This window comes from Aristolochia californica, unplaced genomic scaffold, assembly GCF_029961685.1.
Source record: "Aristolochia californica isolate CCGP_79_NKW_82.1479 unplaced genomic scaffold, dmAriCali1.0.hap1 SCAF_10, whole genome shotgun sequence".
NCBI classification, from domain to species: Eukaryota; Viridiplantae; Streptophyta; class Magnoliopsida; order Piperales; family Aristolochiaceae; genus Aristolochia; species Aristolochia californica.
The window spans coordinates 8,136,664-8,154,801 of NW_027181771.1; the positions used below are offsets into that span (position 1 = coordinate 8,136,664).

The 18,138-nt window shown below is 36.5% G+C and overlaps 1 protein-coding gene and 1 pseudogene across 2 annotated transcripts; both read right to left on the reverse strand.

Annotated features, from left to right (window-relative positions):
* Positions 1-1,659: 1,659 nt before the first annotated feature.
* Positions 1,660-13,211, reverse strand: LOC137941220 (probable protein phosphatase 2C 26). 2 transcript variants are annotated; one of them, XM_068786539.1, is made up of 11 exons: positions 13,025-13,202; positions 11,820-11,871; positions 11,620-11,699; positions 10,964-11,045; positions 10,342-10,412; positions 9,538-9,617; positions 9,313-9,410; positions 2,687-2,810; positions 2,528-2,610; positions 2,086-2,134; positions 1,660-1,971 (listed from the first exon to the last, which is right to left on the reverse strand). In XM_068786539.1, exons 1-11 carry the CDS (start codon positions 13,165-13,167, stop codon positions 1,919-1,921), a joined length of 915 nt encoding a protein of 304 aa, XP_068642640.1. In that variant the 5' UTR covers positions 13,168-13,202; the 3' UTR covers positions 1,660-1,918. The 2 variants fall into 2 exon arrangements, 1 of the variants encoding a protein (XP_068642640.1); XR_011110376.1 differs by lacking the exon at positions 1,660-1,971 and having other exon boundaries at positions 2,114-2,134; positions 2,528-2,605; positions 13,025-13,211.
* A 3,388-nt stretch (positions 13,212-16,599) lies between these two features.
* LOC137942864 (uncharacterized) lies at positions 16,600-17,819 on the reverse strand (annotated as a pseudogene).
* Between the last annotated feature and the right edge of the window lie 319 nt (positions 17,820-18,138).

Below are 18,138 nucleotides of genomic sequence, written 5' to 3' on the forward strand. Positions count from 1 at the left end.
TCATGGTTACAATGTTAGTGGAACACTTCAAATGATTAGTTTGGACTACTAGTAAATATTTCAATAGAGTACTAAAGACGATACTTAAATTAAAAAATGACTACATGTGTCCTCCTTCGACTAGAAATGTTCATCCAAAAATAGAGGGTAATGAAAAGTATTTTAACAACTATTTGTAACTATTATTTATGTATCTATTCATTTAAAAGAATAATTACATTAACTTTCACTTTGGAAATTTCATAATTGCATTAAAGCAATAGATGGGACTTGCATAAAGGCCCCTATTATTGGCAAGGACACTACTAGGTTTTAGAATCGAAAACAATACTTATCACAAAATGTGATGGCAATTTTTAATTTTAATATGGAGTTCACTTTTGCAACAACTAGGTGGGAAGGATCAACAAGTGATGCTTGTATTTTGATGTATGCATTAGATGCACTGAACGGGCTTGTCGTCCCAAGAGGTAATGTGCTTATTTTATTTATTTATTTTTGTACATGATACCTTTATTCATATTAACCATTTTTGTTATTTCATATTGTAGGAAAGTATTACTTGGTAGATGTCAGGTATGCTAACTTGCCTGGTTTCTTGTTACCTTATCGTTCAACTATATATCATTTAAATGATTATGATGAAAATCATCTCCCTCGGACTATTGCAGAGTTATTAACCATCTATATCCATCATTAAAAAGCACAATTGAGAGGACTTTTAGTATGTGGAAGCAACGATTTGTAATTTTGGTTTGAACACTTCCATACATATACAAGACAGGAGAAAATTGTCATTGCATGTTGTATCATTCATAATTTTATACAGATTTTTTATCGCAATGATGAAGGGATTGAAGGAGATGAACCAGTAGAAGTTATTATAGATAATATAGCATTTAGACAAGATCAAGAAGAAGATGAAGATGATTTGGAATTAATTAGCCAACCTATAGTCTCATTATTAGGAGAAGAAGGAGAAATGAACAAATTGAATTAGCTAACCATTTTCTTAATAATGTGGCAGCTAAAATGTGGGAAAATTATGTGAAGCACACTAGTTGATTTAACATAACCAATTTATTTTTGTATAAAAAAGGTCTTAAATTTTGTATTTGACATTTTATTTTATTAAAAATTTATTGGATAAATATCGTAATGTATGATATTGATTATTAATTTTTATTTATTCCCTAAAAAGGCATTAATAGGTTCTTTTAATTTTAAAAAAAAAATCATGTCATTTCCTAGTAAGGCATTAATAAAATCTTATCTAAAGGTTTCTTGAAAATGTGTATCCTAAGAAAAAAAAACATTTATAGCTATTCCTAGGGTATAAATTTCCAATCAGGGGCACTGATGGGGCCTAAATCTTTCTTCTGGGTTTTAAAAAGTATTGGGAAACCTTATTTTGGCTGTGGGTATTGCTGCAACACCTCGATGAAGTAAAATTCGGATTTTTCTCTTCAACTAGTAAGATTCAGCAACAACAGTTCCGGTAATGATCACCTTGAATGAGAAAACAATCAAAAGAAAACACACACAGATTTTATGTGGATCAAGAAAGTTCCCTAATCCACAGTAGTGGATCATAAGAAAACAAACTCGTTGTACTATGGTTAATATTTATATTAAAAGCATTACTCATCAATGCCCTGATTACTGGGACAGCAGATTACATAGACGGTGCACCGAATTGGCACCATATACTCTTAACAAGAATTTAAAGAGAGCACATCTCAAGAGTTTTATTGGAGCTTGTTGAATCACGAGCACCCGTGAAAAACTTTTCAAAAGCCTCTATTTTTAATTAACAGCTGATGGAAGATAATCATGTCGTTTTACAAAGATAATTGTGGATTGCCAATAAAAGTCACCCTCAGCCTTTCCTAAGCCTCTACAGAAGATTTTTATTACCTCATGAACTTACCACTTGGCCCACTATTACAGTGATATCATCTAGCTTCCCACCTGCAGAAAGGAAAGCAATGTGAGTCGTGGAGGCACACCGCTGTTACATAAGCAAATAAATTCAAGTCATTGTGAACTTTTTGCGTTAGTGTTAAGGATTAAAGCAACTCATGCCTATCAGTTTCTTTCCAAGAATCTTCTTCCACAATGGAACATCAAACCCCTGCCAAAGGAAATGCCCAGAGATAACAATGAGTTTTCAAGATATAACGAAAACTTCAAAAGAAAGGGAATATGAGAAAAATATGTTGGAACAATCACATGTCAATGTGTAGCAATACTTATATGTCCAGTTCAGTAATGTTAGCTTCCCTCCCTTTAGGAAGTGCATGGTGTCCCTCTTCACACTTCTCTACAATCTCATTTTCCTTGAACCCATGGCACTTCCAGTGCAGTATAGCTTAGTTTACTAGAATAAATGATATAATTTTAGGTATCACAGATTAGCCTTCATCATACTATTGTTAGATTCGGTAATCTTTCATAAGAAGATAAACATCCACGTAAGGCAAAATAATCAGTAGTCTTGGTAGAGTTTTTGTTTCTAGGCATATACCCGACTTCTGGCTTCCAAGGAGTATGGCGAATCAAAATTTGCATCCCTCGAATGATTGCTAGCTAGATCAGCCAATGCCTTTGCTACAACAGAAACTTGATTCAGATTACAAGAAAAAATGGTTGACAGTAAATATGACAGATTACAAAGGAAATTTACCAGCTTCTGTAGCATCTTTGTATATAGAGATTGTTGAAACGATTTCGTGGTCAAAGACATTATCAAAAAGACCATCAGAACCCATAACAATTGTGTCACCCTCCACAAGTTCAATACAACAAACCTGCTTTGACAAATTAAGCAGACACATCCTGAAAGTAAGAAAAACCACATAACACTAGATTTATAAGATGCGCTGAGGCAAGTGTCAAGAAAAATTATAAAAGAATTTACTATTAGAATTTCCCAAAATCCCGGAAGAAGTAATAAACAAGTGATGACATCTGGTTCATAAATGTCAAAAAACCACCTTTTTATAAGTCAAGCCTTCAGGAATGTTTCTTTTGTACTACAGATCTCTGATATTTTCTTTTTGTTACAACTGATGCTCCCTGCATTTTCTTTTCTGTTTTGTGACATCCATTGTACTCCAAGAATTAAATCTTGCAATCAATATAACAAACTGTTTTTGCAACCGATGTTACAACCTATTTAAGAGCTGGTGTTTCTAACTCTTAGTTTGGTCTCCCAGCTCTTAATGTTCATAGTGTGAAACAGAGAAACCGAAAACAAAAACAGAGATTCAAAGAATGATTTTCCGATGATGTATTCGTCTCCATTTAGGAGGTAATTTATAATACATTACATGCTGATTTTAGGATCAATTTAGATCCTAAAATCAAGGAATAAAATTACAGGATCAAGGAAACAATCCGTTTCCTACAATCTCGTTAATCAATTTACAAACAGCTCATTACAGGCTTGCAAACACTCTCCCTCAAGTTGGTGCATAGATATCGGTCATGCCCAACTTGTCAATTATACCATGAAATGACTTCCCTGATACGGCCTTCGTGAGCATATCAGCCAGCTGACTCCGATTGAATGAAGGGGAATTGTATGATCTTTGCATCGAGGTTCTCCTTGATGAAATGACGATCAACTTCAACATGTTTAGTGCGATCATGTTGAACCGGATTCTGTGCAATTGTGATGGCTGCCTTGTTATCACAGTGGAGATTCATCGGTTTGGCGTATTCAATCCCTAAGTCCCTCAGTATATTCTTTATCCATAACAACTCGCATACACCATGAGCCATGCCTTGAAATTCAGCTTCAGCACTTGATCTTGATACTACCTTCTGTTTTTTGCTTTTCCAAGTGACCAGATTCCCTTCCACAAAAGTAAAGTAACCCGACGTGGATCTTCTGGTTGTCTGATCACCTGCCCAATTAGAATTTGTATATCCTTCAATATTAGAGATACCATTTTTTGAGAATAACAAACCTTTTCCTGGAGCACTCTTTAAGTATCTCAAGATCCGATAACAGCTTCCACATGTTCTTCACTCGGTGCATGCATGAACTGACTCACAACGCTTACTGCATATGCTACATCGGGCTTTGTGTGTGATAGGTAGATTAATCTTCCAACTAATCGCTGATAACGCCCTTTGTCTGCTGGGATTTGATCTGGAAGAATTCCGAGTTTATGATGCATTTCCATGGGCGTCTCTATTGGTTTACAGTCAAGCATTCCGGTTTCGACTAGAAGATCCAACACATATTTTCGCTATGAAAGGAAGACTCCATGTTTCAATCTTACAACCTCAATTCCCAAAAAATATTTAAGTTGTCCGAGATCCTTCATTTCGAATTTAGTGGCGAAATACTCATGTAAAGCTTGCATTTCTCCTGGGTCATCTCCTGTCACGACCATATCATCAACATATACAATTAAAGCTGTTACATTTCCTTCTTTGTGTTTTATAAACAAAGTATGATCTGAGTTACTTTGTTTATAACCAAACTCCTTCATTGTAGCCGAGAATCTCCCAAACCATGCTCTAGGTGACTGTTTCAGCCCGTACAATGACAATTTACAGGCTTCACCTTGACACAAAGAACCACTTTTCACGCCGAGTGGTGGCTCCATGTATACTTCTTCTTCTAAGTCTCCATTGAGGAAGGCATTTTTAACGTCAAATTGTTGTAGAGGCCAGTCTCGATTTGCTGCTATAGATATAAGAATGCAAATTGTATTGATCTTAGCTACTGGTACAAAAGTATCCTGATAGTCTATCCCATACCTTTGCGTATATCCCTTTGCAACTGGCCGAGCTTTATATCTGTCAATACTTCCATCCGGTTTGAGTTTCAATGTGAACACCTATCGACGTCCAATTGTTTTTACTCCTTTAGGTTGGGTAACAAGTTCCCAAGTGGCATTTTTTTGTAAAGCCTCCATCTCTTCGTTCATCGCCTTTTTCCATTTTGGATCAGCTAATGCATCCTGCACATTACTAGGAAAAGAAACCCTGGATAATTGATCAACAATAAATGCAGACGATTTAGTCAACCTATGGGAGGACACAGTTATTGATTGAGTATTTGTTCTTGGCTTCAAGATCAGGTTCATATTGTTTTTTTGGAACTCCCCTATTCAATCTTTGTGGATATCTAGGGGGTATATTTTCTGTAGGAAGACATGTTTCATTAGACTCATCAAACACAGGATTTGTATTTACCTGAGGAGGAACATTCCGGGTTGATTCTTCAGTTGTTGGTGCAGACGGGGGCAACTCTGGGGGTTCTTCAGGAGAAATTACTGAATCAGTCTTGTTGCACATCATGACACTTGAAAAATTCATTCACCGCTTCTAACTCAATAAACTCAGCACCTCCGCTATTTTCTTGTGGAACATTCTCTTCACTTGAACTCTCCCCCTGAATAATAGGGTACTGATTCATTGAAGGAAACATCTAGAGTCACATGGAGCTTGTTGGTGTGTGGATCATAACACCGATATCCTTTTTGAAATTCAGAGTAGCCAACAAAAACACATCGTTTGGCACATGGATCAAGTTTATTTCGCAAGATCTTTGGGATATGAACATATGCGGTACACCCAAAAATTCGGGGTTCAAGATTCAGAAGATGGGGAATTGAAATCAGGGATTGCTGCTTGCGTAGAGGAGTTTGAAAATCTAGTACTCTAGAAGGTGTTCGATTGATGAGGTAGGCAGCGGATTGGACAGCTTCGCCCCAATAAAATCGAGGCATGTCATGTCAAAGAGAGAGGCACGTACTACTTCCAAAAGTTGTCTATTCTTTCTTTCTGCCAATCCATTCTATTGGGGAGTATAGGTGCAAGAGGTTTGATGACGAATTCCATGAGTGGTCAAAAAAATTTGTAGAGAAGCATTAACAAACTCAGTACCATTGTCGGATTGCAAAACACGAATCTGCTTTTTGTATTAAATATGTATCATTGTGTGGAATTTTTGAAATGCTAGACACACATCACTCTTTTGTATAAGCAGAGATACCCAAGTCATTCTAGTGCATTCATCAATAAATGCCACAAAGTAACGAGCTCTAGAAATAGAGGGAACCTTGGCTGGACCCCAAACATCGGAATGAATAACCTCAAAAGGTTCGAAACTTTTATTCAAACTCGGTAAATAAGCAATACGGTGGCTCTTAGCCAATTCACATGTGTCACAATGAAAATGCACATCATTCAAACCTGAAAAAATTGGAGGTCGCAATTTCTTAAGATAACCAAAGGAAAGGTGGCCTAATCGTCGGTGCCATAACCATACAGTTGTTTGAGCATTATCTTCACTGCTAGCTTGATTTGTCTGATTGATTTTCGATCCCCCGTTCTCTGTCAACTCCAAATAGTAGAGTTTGCCCCGTCTAACACCATAACCAAGAATCTTCCGGGTTAGAATGTCCTGAAAGACACAAAATGAGGGCCAAAAACTTACAGTACAAGCAAGAGTGGAAGTAATTTGACTAACAGACAAAAGATTATATTCAAGAGAGGGCACCATAAGGACAGTGTCTAATGTAAGATTATTGGATAATATAACAGATCCTTCCCCAGTAATAGGAGAGGTACTACCATTAGCTGTTGAAATAACAGATTGTAGAGAAGGTAGGATAGATTGTAACTGACTGGGATCTCTTGTCATATGATCGGATACACTTGTATCAATAATCCAAGGTCTATTCTTAGAATGTACAGAGAATACTGATGCATTATCGAGAATACCTAGATGGGCAACATTTGCCGTAGGTAACTCCGGATTATCTTCCATGGATGTCACCATAGCTTTCCCAGCAATCTTTTTTTGAGGTTTTTTTGAGAAATCCCACCACTCCGGATAGCCAATAATCTCATAACACCGTTGTTGTAAATGTCTTTTTTCTCCGCAGTGAGTACATACACGATTGTTACCTTTTATAGAGGATTGAGGGTTCCGACTGCTTGATGATCCTTGTCGGTTTTGGTTGACCAACATCGCCGAGTTCTCTGAGACTGGACGATAACTCCCCATTGTCTGTCTCTGTTGATATTCGCGTCTGTCATATGCATATGTACTCTCCAAATCAAGTTTGGGATCATTTCGCAAAATTTCTCCACGAACTTGATCAAACTCGGAGTCAAGCCCACTGAGAAAAATATGAACCCGAAGCCTAGCCATTGCAGAGTGCAACTGGATTAGCCCTTCGACTGTTCCTTCCTGAGATATAGTTCTATGATCAATCTCCTGGAAAATAGCAACCAGTTCATTGTAGTACGTGGATAAGGGTCTACCATGTTGTTTGGTAGAAAAAGATCTCTGGTTCAGCTCAAATATACAAGTTTCATCTGATCCATTATAGAACGTTTTGGATACTGCTTCCCATATCTCCTTGGCAGTGGAGAGGCGAATAAATCATTGCATTTGCTATGGACTCATGGAGTCAATAAGCCAACTTTTGACTCTTTGATTTTCAGTAATCCATGCTCCAAGATTGACATCGCCAGATGCTGGTTTTTTTGTTTCGCCGATGAGGTATCCAGCTTTGTTGCGTGCGCCAATTCGCATCTCCATGAGTTAGGACCATAATGAATAATTGGTCTCATCGAGGATGATTCCAGTTGGAAAAGCCGAATTGTCTTGGTGGACTATAATCTGTGGTGATGGGATAAGTTCGGTGGATGTGCCTGTAGTGGTGGCCATCGATCTGGAAATTTGGTCCGCTTTGGTTCAGTCTGGTCCAGTTCGGTTCGATCTGGCCCAGTTCGATGCGATCTGGTCCGGTTCAGTGCGATCTGGTCCGGTTCTGTGCGTTCTAGTCCGGTCCGGTTATAGACCGGTGCTGGTCCGGTTCGGTTTTAGTCCGGTGCTGGTCCGGTTCGGTTGACCCGCCGGTCTAGGTCGGTTCGATCGGCAGAAAAATAAAGGAACAGTAGTTCCTAAGTTTAAAAAAAACACACCTTTCTTCTTCGGCAGCAGCAACATCGTTGCAGAAAGAGAACAGAGTTCTGCAAGTCGGCTTCCCTCGGCAACAGCGGTGATCGGCGGCAATAACAGGCAGGTGGTAAGGCCGTCGGCGGTCGTCTTCGGTCTTCGGTGGTTGTCGGTCGTCGGTCGTCGGTGACGTTCTTTTGGCTACGGGACAGCCAGAATACGGAGTTGCAGAAAAAACAGAGTTTTGCAACTCCACGACGATTTTTTTCCGGCTTCCTCCTTCGAAGACTACGGGAGCACTTAGCTCCGACTTTCGACGACGGAAAAGAGAGGATAATTCTCCCGCTCTGATACCATGTGAAACAGAGAAACCGAAAACAAAAATAGAGATTCAAAGAATGATTTTCCGATTATATATTTGTCTCCGTTTAGGAGGTAATTTATAATACATTACATGCTGATTTTAGGATCAATTTAGATCCTAAAATAAAGGAATAAAATTACAGGATCAAGGAAACAATCCGTTTCCTACAATCTCGTTAATCAATTTACAAACAGCTCATTACAGGCTTGCTAACACATAGGATACATAAGACTCTCCCTGTCTCCTGTCCCCCATCACTCATTGTTGTCATGGCCTTGGAGTTGTAAAATGACTTTAGGAAATCGCTCAGGTTGTTTAATGAAGCTTCAAATGAGACTTTTGCAAATAATAAAAATATAGAGAATGGTATCTGAATAGGTACAGCTCACTATTTAAAATAAAAAATAAAAAATCTGAATAGGTACAGTGAGATCCACCTAGCACCCAAGCAATGTAGGTTATCCTCAAAGCACCCATTCCCAGTGATCCAAAATTTGCATGCTGTAGGCAGACTAGAATCACCCATTTAAAGGCATGAAAATGGACAGATAAGGTTCCAGAAAACCTCAACTAGCAGCAATCCTTGCCCCTCAACACTCAATTAATCGGGTGGTGTTTTAAACTAACAAGTTCCTATCTTGAAATCCTGGAAGCCTCCTTTGAGCAGCTTGACAAACAGTAGTAGTGCTTTCACCAGAAATATGAACAGAATCACTCGGTGGCTGGACAGGCAATGATAAAATGTGATGCAAAATTCACCAGTGGCAAAGAGTTTCGACATCACATTAGTACGGGGAAATACATAGCAGTCTTCATGTTCCAAATGCAAGCCACTGAGCCATCCTTGTCATGTTCAATACCAACTTCTATCAATTTCCATCATGCCAGAGGATGCTTTGGAAACAAGTCATATATCCTTCCAAAAGATCTTCTCCAGAAAATTCTTTCTTGTGTATAATGAACTTGAAATGGACAAACAATTATAAATTATGTAAAACATGAGAAAGTTAATTACCATAGCATCTTTATAAGTCTGACCAATCATCTCAGAGCTCAACTGGTAAGGGCAGTCAAAGTAGTGCTCTTGTGGGCATGTGGAAAAGATAATTTGGCCTATAAAATGAACAAGTATTGGAACGTGTTAATTGTTCAATTCTAGTGGGAAAAAAAACCTTTATGAATCTTTTCACAAAAAGATCTGTACAGAAAAGTTATACTAAATTTGGACTACAGAATTGACCTTTTCGAAGAACTCTGAGCCCACAGTCTCCAACATTCGCGATTCTAAGAATTCCATTTTTCTCCAGCATGGCTACAATTCTGTTTCATACATGATTATTGGATAAAAATTAGAGGGTATACAGCCCTAAAGTCCACCCATTAAGTCAGCGTAGTAAAGCTCAGGTTCAATCTGTGTACATATGGCAAAAAGAAAGCCATTATTTTGGACAAGGACTACAGTATTCAGTGATAGGTGGTAACAGGATCAAAACTAAGATGAGAAATGGATCTGCCTTCTTTACCACTTGAGTGAAAGAGGGAAGCAGCCTTGTTCGGCTCAAGACCAGAAAAATCTGTACAATGAGGTCTATCATTCCTATCTAGTTCAGGCTTTTCACCAGTGGTTTGGATGTGCCTCATTCCTATAAGATCTTTCAGGCAGAAAATTTCACCTGCCATAGGGCAATTCTCAAGCAGGTTGGAAATTCTATCAGTACCCTCATTGCATGAGGAAAACATTGAACTAGCTAGCTAGTAACCAAGAGAAACGTTTTATTGTTTCTCAGAGATGAGCAATCTAAACTGTCAAGTTGAGGTAAAGAGCAGTTATGTTCAACTCTGAGCGATCTAAAGTGTCAAGTTGAGGAAAAGGGCAGTTATGTTCACTGGAAACAGATCCTACCTCTTTAGCTTCCTCCTTTTTATGGCTGTAGCTCTTTATGCCTATGGCTGGTTTGGTGATTATAGATAATAAAACTATAGGAAGGTTACTCATAACCTCTCAGTACAAACAACACTTTAATCTTTTAACAGAAGTACATACACAGTAGCAGAACCTATAGAGGTGGTAGCAGAATGTGCTTTCCTCAACAGCACCTGAGGATCATAAGCAACCTATCCAGTTATCAAGAAATTTAACGAAGTTAGAAGAGAATTGAGACTGGTTCCAAGAAATAAACATAAACAGCATATCAGATCTGCTGATTGAAATGTGCAATATGAACTGGCACTGGATCCCAAAGGTAAAACTTTTTACAGTGAGAAGAAAATGAAGGACTACAAAGATGGCAATGATTGCTGAAGCACAGTGGTCTCCAGACCAGGCCCACTGCCGTGGAACTCTTATGCAGCCAGCAAACATTCAGCATTTATAATCCACATTTTTTTTTCTGGCAGAAGCAAGAGTTATGTTGCACTCCATAATTCACAGCACTGAAGATCTCAACAGATGTATTTTCGAGATGATAAATGTTCCCTAGAATTAAGCAATAAATCTTCTGAGGAAAGCAGCAAACCTTTCATTAACTTGATTTCATACAACTCTTTGACATGACAAGAGTTCTACCAACAAGTCAAATTCTGATAGTTCAAAATCATTCTTTCAAATTGAAAGTATGCAAGGTCCATGAATTGATTCTTTACATTTCATCCAAAAAAAAATTTACCTCTTCATCTTCAACTAGAGTAGAGAACTTAGCCATAAACTCCTTTGGAAAGAGCGAAGGGTCAACATCCTCTTCTGCCCATCTGTATTCAAATCAATTTTAAGCAAGCTCCACAAAATCAGTTTAACATAGGTCATGGACACTCCATTCCACCAATTTTAGGCATAACTCAAACATTACCACCTGAGTTTATAGTTTTCAAATGAACATGAACAGACACACACGCAAATGTTTCGTAGTTTTGTCCAACAAACTACTTGATAGGATGCTTCATGTTTTTCATTTCCTTTCTTACCATTCCTACAGATACTGAATTTTGCTAGCCAAGTTGTTGAATGTATTTCTCGAACTTTTTGTTTACCAAACACTTTGCCAAAAAAATAAAATATTGATTTGAAATTATTGATAAGATCTAACATTTGAAATTTTATATTACGAATATGGTTAAAGAAATTTTAGCCTCATACAGGATCTTTTTCACCCATGTGATTCGGAGCAGTAATGAAACCATGACCACCTGACATGACATGAACTAAAAATGTCCAGTTACATGTCCTATTTGTGCCATCAATAAGGTGGACAGAGGACTATAAAAGAGATAACCATCTGATAAAGAAAGAACTGAAGAATACATTTAATTGAAGCAAAATTCTTACCCAGAGACACCATCAGCTACAGCAAGAACACCCCCATTATAACTACTTACAAAGAAAGCATCTTCACCACCTCGATCAACCTTTTGGAGAAGAAACATTTAGTTGAAGTAGAATTAGTGACTCTAGTATCAACTAGAGAAGTTACATACAACTTGTTTACTTTCCAACAAATATGATTTAATATGATAGCTATTCACAACCTTGCCCGGGTGTGGTATGACATGGGTCCCAGCAGAGAAAGACACCTCTGACCTACCATCAAAACAGCTTGGTCATTTTCCAGTATCTATAAGAACATTAGAGCTGCCTTCAAAAAATAATAATAAGAAGAATTTTAAAGCCCTCAAGACAGGGAAAAAGGTTCAGGTGCTAAGCTGAAGCTCAAAAACGTATCAACCAAGAATTATATAGCATTGCAGATACAAATTATAATAACTGAATCTGCATGTTGAAAGAATTTTCAACCAAAATTATAGATTTGCAGCATAAGAAGAAAAGCATCTAAGGCAGCACTGTCAAAACAAAGAAAGTTTGAAGGAAACAAAGTGAGAAATAAATATGGTAACACACAGCAGAATGTCAGGGATTCCATGAAAAAGTATCAAGTGTAAACACAAAAACAGACACGATCTTTCTTTTCCTTTTATAGTATTTGAACTTGGGACTGTACAAATTCTTGGTAAAAACAACTATCTTTTCATTAACTCAGTATTGCATTTCTTACATTACTATAGAAAACAGATGTCATCAGTCAAACGAGACTAACTCTTACTTACTCTGACATACAGGCTTACAGGCTCCCACATTGATAAGTTTCATGTATGGCAGAGTGGTCAAATTCTCTTGAAAAATTAATTAGATGACCACATTGGGAATTTCTCAAAGACCAAAGATTCTAGAGATATCTCAAACAAATAATTCTCAAATGTATAATGAGATCACAGGCTCTACCCATGCATTCCTTGTATTTATTTTTATTTGTATTTGTACTTTTTTATAACGAAGCATACTCAGTAACTTGTCAAGGAACTTTCTTCCAATTCCGCCAAAATAATCAGTAAATCACTAGTCTCTGATGCTGGAAACCGACCAACCGAACGACTGAAAACATCGAATAAAAGGTCCTGCTAACGAGTTAATCTTCATAAATCTTCTAAATTCAATCGACATACGTCAGTTTTAGCTTGTTAGCATTTGGCAAGAAGCCTAAAGCTTCAAAACTACAATAAAGAATCACAATTTAGGCAATTGATGCGGCAGACTAATAATTCATTCAACCAGTAACTTACCAAAACCCGAACTCTAATTTAATGAAGTTATCACTTTCTAGAGGTAGGAGGCAAACTTGAAAAGGCTAAAGCAAGTTGAGGAAGCTCAAATGGGACTCAAGAGATAATGGGCTTACAGAGATTGACCGGACATCGACGGAGCACAACAAAGTGAGCCTTTTCTCTTGAAAATCTGATTAAAGTTGCAGGTATTGCCGGAATAGAAGGGGATGAATCGGTGAGAATGCGCAGTCCAAGTCCGCAGAAGTGGAACTGCCATTCCCCCGACGTCTCACTCCGTCCTCTGCTATGGATACCTTTTTGGCGCTAAGAAATATGCCACGTCGGAGTAAGCAGGGGTAGAATACGAGAAGTACTGGCCTTATAGGAAGAAGCAACATAGAATGAGAAGCCTATGAGAAGCCGCAGATAAACTTGGAATCCAAACATCCGAATTGTAATGGGTGGTTTGATCGGAACCGAGTTTGGTATTATCCGTTTACTAAACTTTTGTGTAGATGGATAAACGATTAAATAAATGATTAGATAAAATTTTAATAGATAAGCAACTTATAAGGTAATATAAAAATCATTAATACCTATAAAAATCATTAATACCTATGATACATTAATAATGTTAATTCAACACATAACTAATCAATATTTAGGTATATTGAAAATATTTTTTTTCATTTAAATAAATATATGAAGATGGAAATAAAATCATTAAGACCAAGGTGATGTGAGGTTACTCCCAATTGCAATTTCCTTCTTAGAGACACATGAAACATCTCCCTCTCATGGTAAAGAAAAAAGGGAGAAAATACCTCTTTCTCCATTTGTTGTAGCAAAATGTAAAAATTAAAGGAATAAGGTTAAATTAGTTTCCATTTTATTAGGGAGGCTAAGTAACTTTTTTTCTTCAAATAGAAATCTCGAATAAAATGAGCATCAATAACTCCAATTTTTATGATTTTTTTACAAAGGATAAATAATGCAAGACTCTACGTAAGGCTTTTCCTTCATTGATGTATACAAGCAAAAGGTGTTTGTCGAATAGACAGGAAAATATTTTTTAGAATATAATTTAACTATATATATATATATATATATATATATATATATAGAGAGAGAGAGAGAGAGAGAGAGAGAGAGAGAGAGAGAGAGAGAGAGAGAGAGAGAGAGAGAGAGAGAGAGAGAGAGAGAGAGAGAATAATTGTTTAGTAAATTTATTAATTAATTATGTCTAATAAATTTAGTTAAATTTATTCATTAGTTAAATTTTAATATAAAAAATAATAAATCAATTTCATTTTCACTTCCCTTAAGAGAAAGTGACTATCTAAGTTTTTTTGTAAACTAAAAAAAGGAATAAAAATAGAATAAAATGAGCATAAGTAACTCCAATTTTTATGATTTTTTTACAAAGGATAAATAATGCAAGACTCTACGTAAGGTTTTTCCTTCATTGATGTATACAAGCAAAAGGTGTTTGTCGAATAGACAGGAAAATATTTTTTAGAATATAATTTAACTCTATATATATATATATAGAGAGAGAGAGAGAGAGAGATAGAGAGAGAGAGAGAGAGAGAGAGAGAGAAAGAGAGAGAGAGAGAGAGAGAATAATTGTTTAGTAAATTTATTAATTAATTATGTCTAATAAATTTAGTTAAATTTATCCATTAGTTAAATTTTAATATAAAAAATAATAAATCAATTTCATTTTCACTTCCCTTAAGAGAAAGTAACTATCTAAGTTTTTTTGCAAACTAAAAAAAGGAATAAAAATAGAACCAAAAAGGTGGTTGGTGCCTCAAAAGGAGAAATTCAACCCTCTTTATCCATTTTGAAATGTAAAATTTGAAACAAAAAGACAAATATATTTACCAACCTGTGGAGTCTACAAGACTGAAATATATAAATAACCATAAACATTTCAAATTTAAAAAGTTAGAAGAGGAAGACAGGGAAAAAAAAAGACAAATGCTTGAAATGCAGAAGTATGAAGAGAAGAGTAAAGAGAATTAAGAGAAGGTGGTAAGAGTAGAACATGAAAAATGTTGGAAGATAAATGTTAAAAAAGTTCTATAAACATAAAAAATCAATTCAGGATAAATAGTAACAACTATTGACAACATATTTAATAGAATAAACTTTCAGTACAACACATTAATAAAATAAAATAGGTGAAAAAGAAATAATTGAAATAAGTTTTATAAAAGAATATAGCATTAGAGTCATGTCCTCAAAAGCAAAGAAATAAATTTAGTTTAAAGCTGATAAGCTAATAAATGACAACCATATTGAGAGCCAAAAAAAAAAAAAAAAAAAACTTGTATATGATCATATATCAAGAAGAAAACTAAAGAGTCTAATTGCATGTGCACCTATTCTTCTATAACATATAATAAATCAAATTCATTAATCATTTTCATAAGCCAAATATCAGTTTTGAATCAAAACTTTTGACTAGAAGTAGATAGTATAACAAATCAAAAGCAAGGTGTAAAGCTCTAGTAGCAATCTAAAAAGGATAAAATTACTCACCAAAATTCTTTATCTTCATTTTAAAACAAAAATATCAGGAGATAAGTCTCTACTTTTGTTTTTCGACAAACTTGATTGTGTGAATGACTACAACATTCAATGAAAGTACACAAACTATAATTATTTTGGATGTCAACTTTTTTTTAATTTGCATAAATAAACATTTTTTCTTCCCTTCTTGGTTCGATAGATAATCTATCTATGTGGGAGAATTAATGTTTCCATATTGATATAATTTATACTAATTGGTGATACCAAAGCTTTGGTAGTGGTATTACAAACCTAAGGAGCTTTCTTTCAAATTGCGAAAGTCATAATTTGTAGTGAAATAGAAGAAAATTGTGATAACAAAAAGAACATAAATAAATAATCTAATCACAAAAATGTGGGCTTGTTTTTTGTTTTTTCAGAAACTCATAACACTACCAAACTTCTTCTCTATATTCTACACCATTATGAGTAGTGGCATTAAGATTGAACCTTCCTGCACTTACATTATGTGTTCAACCAAAACTAAAGTGATCACAAAAGGAGCAAGTTGATATGATTCTCTAAAGTGCAGAAAAACTTTAAAAAGGAAACTGTTATGGTTCCGGATCTGACACATGGATTCATAGGGAGAAAGAAGAGAAAGACAAAAATCAAGCTGAAGGGAAGCTTGAAAACCCTAAGTTCTTTGAGGAGAGCGCACCCCTGAACTCGTTGAGGAGAACTCAAAACCCTTGTTTACTCTAAATCAATGCTTGCTTTTTTTCATTACTCTTACCCCTTAAATAGGTTTCACCCTTACAAGGTTTAAGATAAAGTATTACAAAAATGCCCTTGTAGATAAAATATTACAAAAATGCCCCATGTGGCCTATTAATTCTTTAAAAGAAATAAAATAAAGTAAATTAAATAAAAACCATTAATTAGATTCTAAATAACTTAATAATGTTATTGTGTGCATAACATTACACCCTCTAGGAGAAAGAGCTTGTCCTCAAGCTCGAAGGTAGGGTCTGCTTGCCCTTGCCGGCGTCTCCACCTGGTCCCAAGTAGTAACTGCGGTATTTGTGTAGCCACTGGACCATCACTTGTTGTAGCGTAGCCTATGCGGATAAGCAACCAAACAACAAGTTGAACTATCACTTGCTCCAAACTGGCAACTTCTGCTTTGATATTAACAATAGGAACAACTTCCAAGATCTTCGGTGAGGTTGTTTCCTTTGAGACCTTGCAATGTTATGGTCCAACCACCGCATTGGGAACCTAGGTCGTGGGCATGACTTCCAGCTACGAGAATGTTCTTTGCCTTCTTGGGGAGGTAAAGCAATGGCTGACTAGAGTCTTTTTCCGTTTTTCAGAAGCACAAGTGATATTCTGACTGCTTCTCTAGCTAGCTCTGTGTGTTCCTAGTTTCCAATTTGATCAACCAAGCTGTTGTCAGAGTAAGGATTCTCGAAGAGACCCATCATGAATTTGATACGCAAGATCCTGGTTATTGCATTGTCAATTCTACTCATGGGAATGACTCTGCTACTCACAAGATTGGTTAGGTCATCAATAAATCCAGTGAAGTTATACCCCACCATTACCATGTCGATTCTAGCTTGAATTGCAGCAGCAACAAAGGACGAGTAGTTGGTGTGAGGTGGGTACGTGATTCTATCAACTCCTTGATAGGCATCATAGTAAGCAGTCATGTGAATGCTCAGTAGTGAAAGGAAGTCGATTATGGTGATGCACTCATTGATCCCTTTCTGGGTGCCGCCATCACCAAGAAAGTGCTTCGCACAAGCAACAACCTTCTTTTGTCCAACAACATAAGGAGCACCCCAATCGTCCTCCTTGAAGGATTTATCCCTATAAACCAGAGAAGATCTCTGTCATCTCCTCGACAATCTTTGGATCCTCATTGTAAATCTTGTAGCAATGGCCTCTTCTGGGGTCTCTGCAAATTGCAATACATGGAGTAAAAACGTAGTGAATCCCAATTCCCCTGACTTCCAAAGCAGTTGTTTCTCCAATCATCTTCACAAGCTGAGGATCCCTGGTTGCTCCCAGTCCAACATTATGAGGGAATATGGTGGCTTTATAGATATTGTTGTTGCCATGAACAACATTGATTCCATAAATCATTGGAATCCCAAGATGGCTAGAGAGTGATCTGTTCTGGAAAACGTTTACCATATCAACCCACTTCTAGGGAGTGGAATTTGGAGCAAGAACACTACCTCCACTCCTCAATACACTTCCAATGAAGTACTTGCTCATGATTTCTGAGGAGAACACAGATTGATTGGCTTGTGTCATCTGACCGATCTTTTCAGCCAGAGTCATTCTTTCGATAAGATCTTTAACTCTGGTATTTAATAGCAGATTGGCGTCTTTATACTTCATATAACCTTGTTCATCACACAACAACACTGTTATCCAGAACAGAAGACTGAAATTCTCCATTTTTGAAACAAACACACTGTTGTTGTGTGCATCCACAACATTATAATTCGTCCCATAAAAATTGATATAATTCCTCTACAAGACCATTCTCGGCACACCCAAAAAAATTTCATCTCCAGAATTCACACCTGGTTGAGGAATTGTGACAAAAAATGGTCAAGTAACATACATATCATCCAAAAAATGAAGCACAATGTTTTCAATTTGACCAAGAACAGATGCACAAGTGTTGTGCACATCAACAGAAAAACAAATCACC

Coding starts and splice junctions, on each gene's coding strand:
- LOC137941220 (XM_068786539.1), bottom strand. CDS start 13,167: ATGGCAGTTCCACTTCTGCGGACTTGGACTGCGCATTCTCACCGATTC. Junction 10,413..10,963: donor CTCTAGTTGAAGATGAAGAG/GTAAATTTTTTT, acceptor ATAACTGGATAG/GTTGCTTATGATCCTCAGGT. Junction 9,411..9,537: donor GCTCAGAGTTCTTCGAAAAG/GTCAATTCTGTA, acceptor TTCATTTTATAG/GCCAAATTATCTTTTCCACA.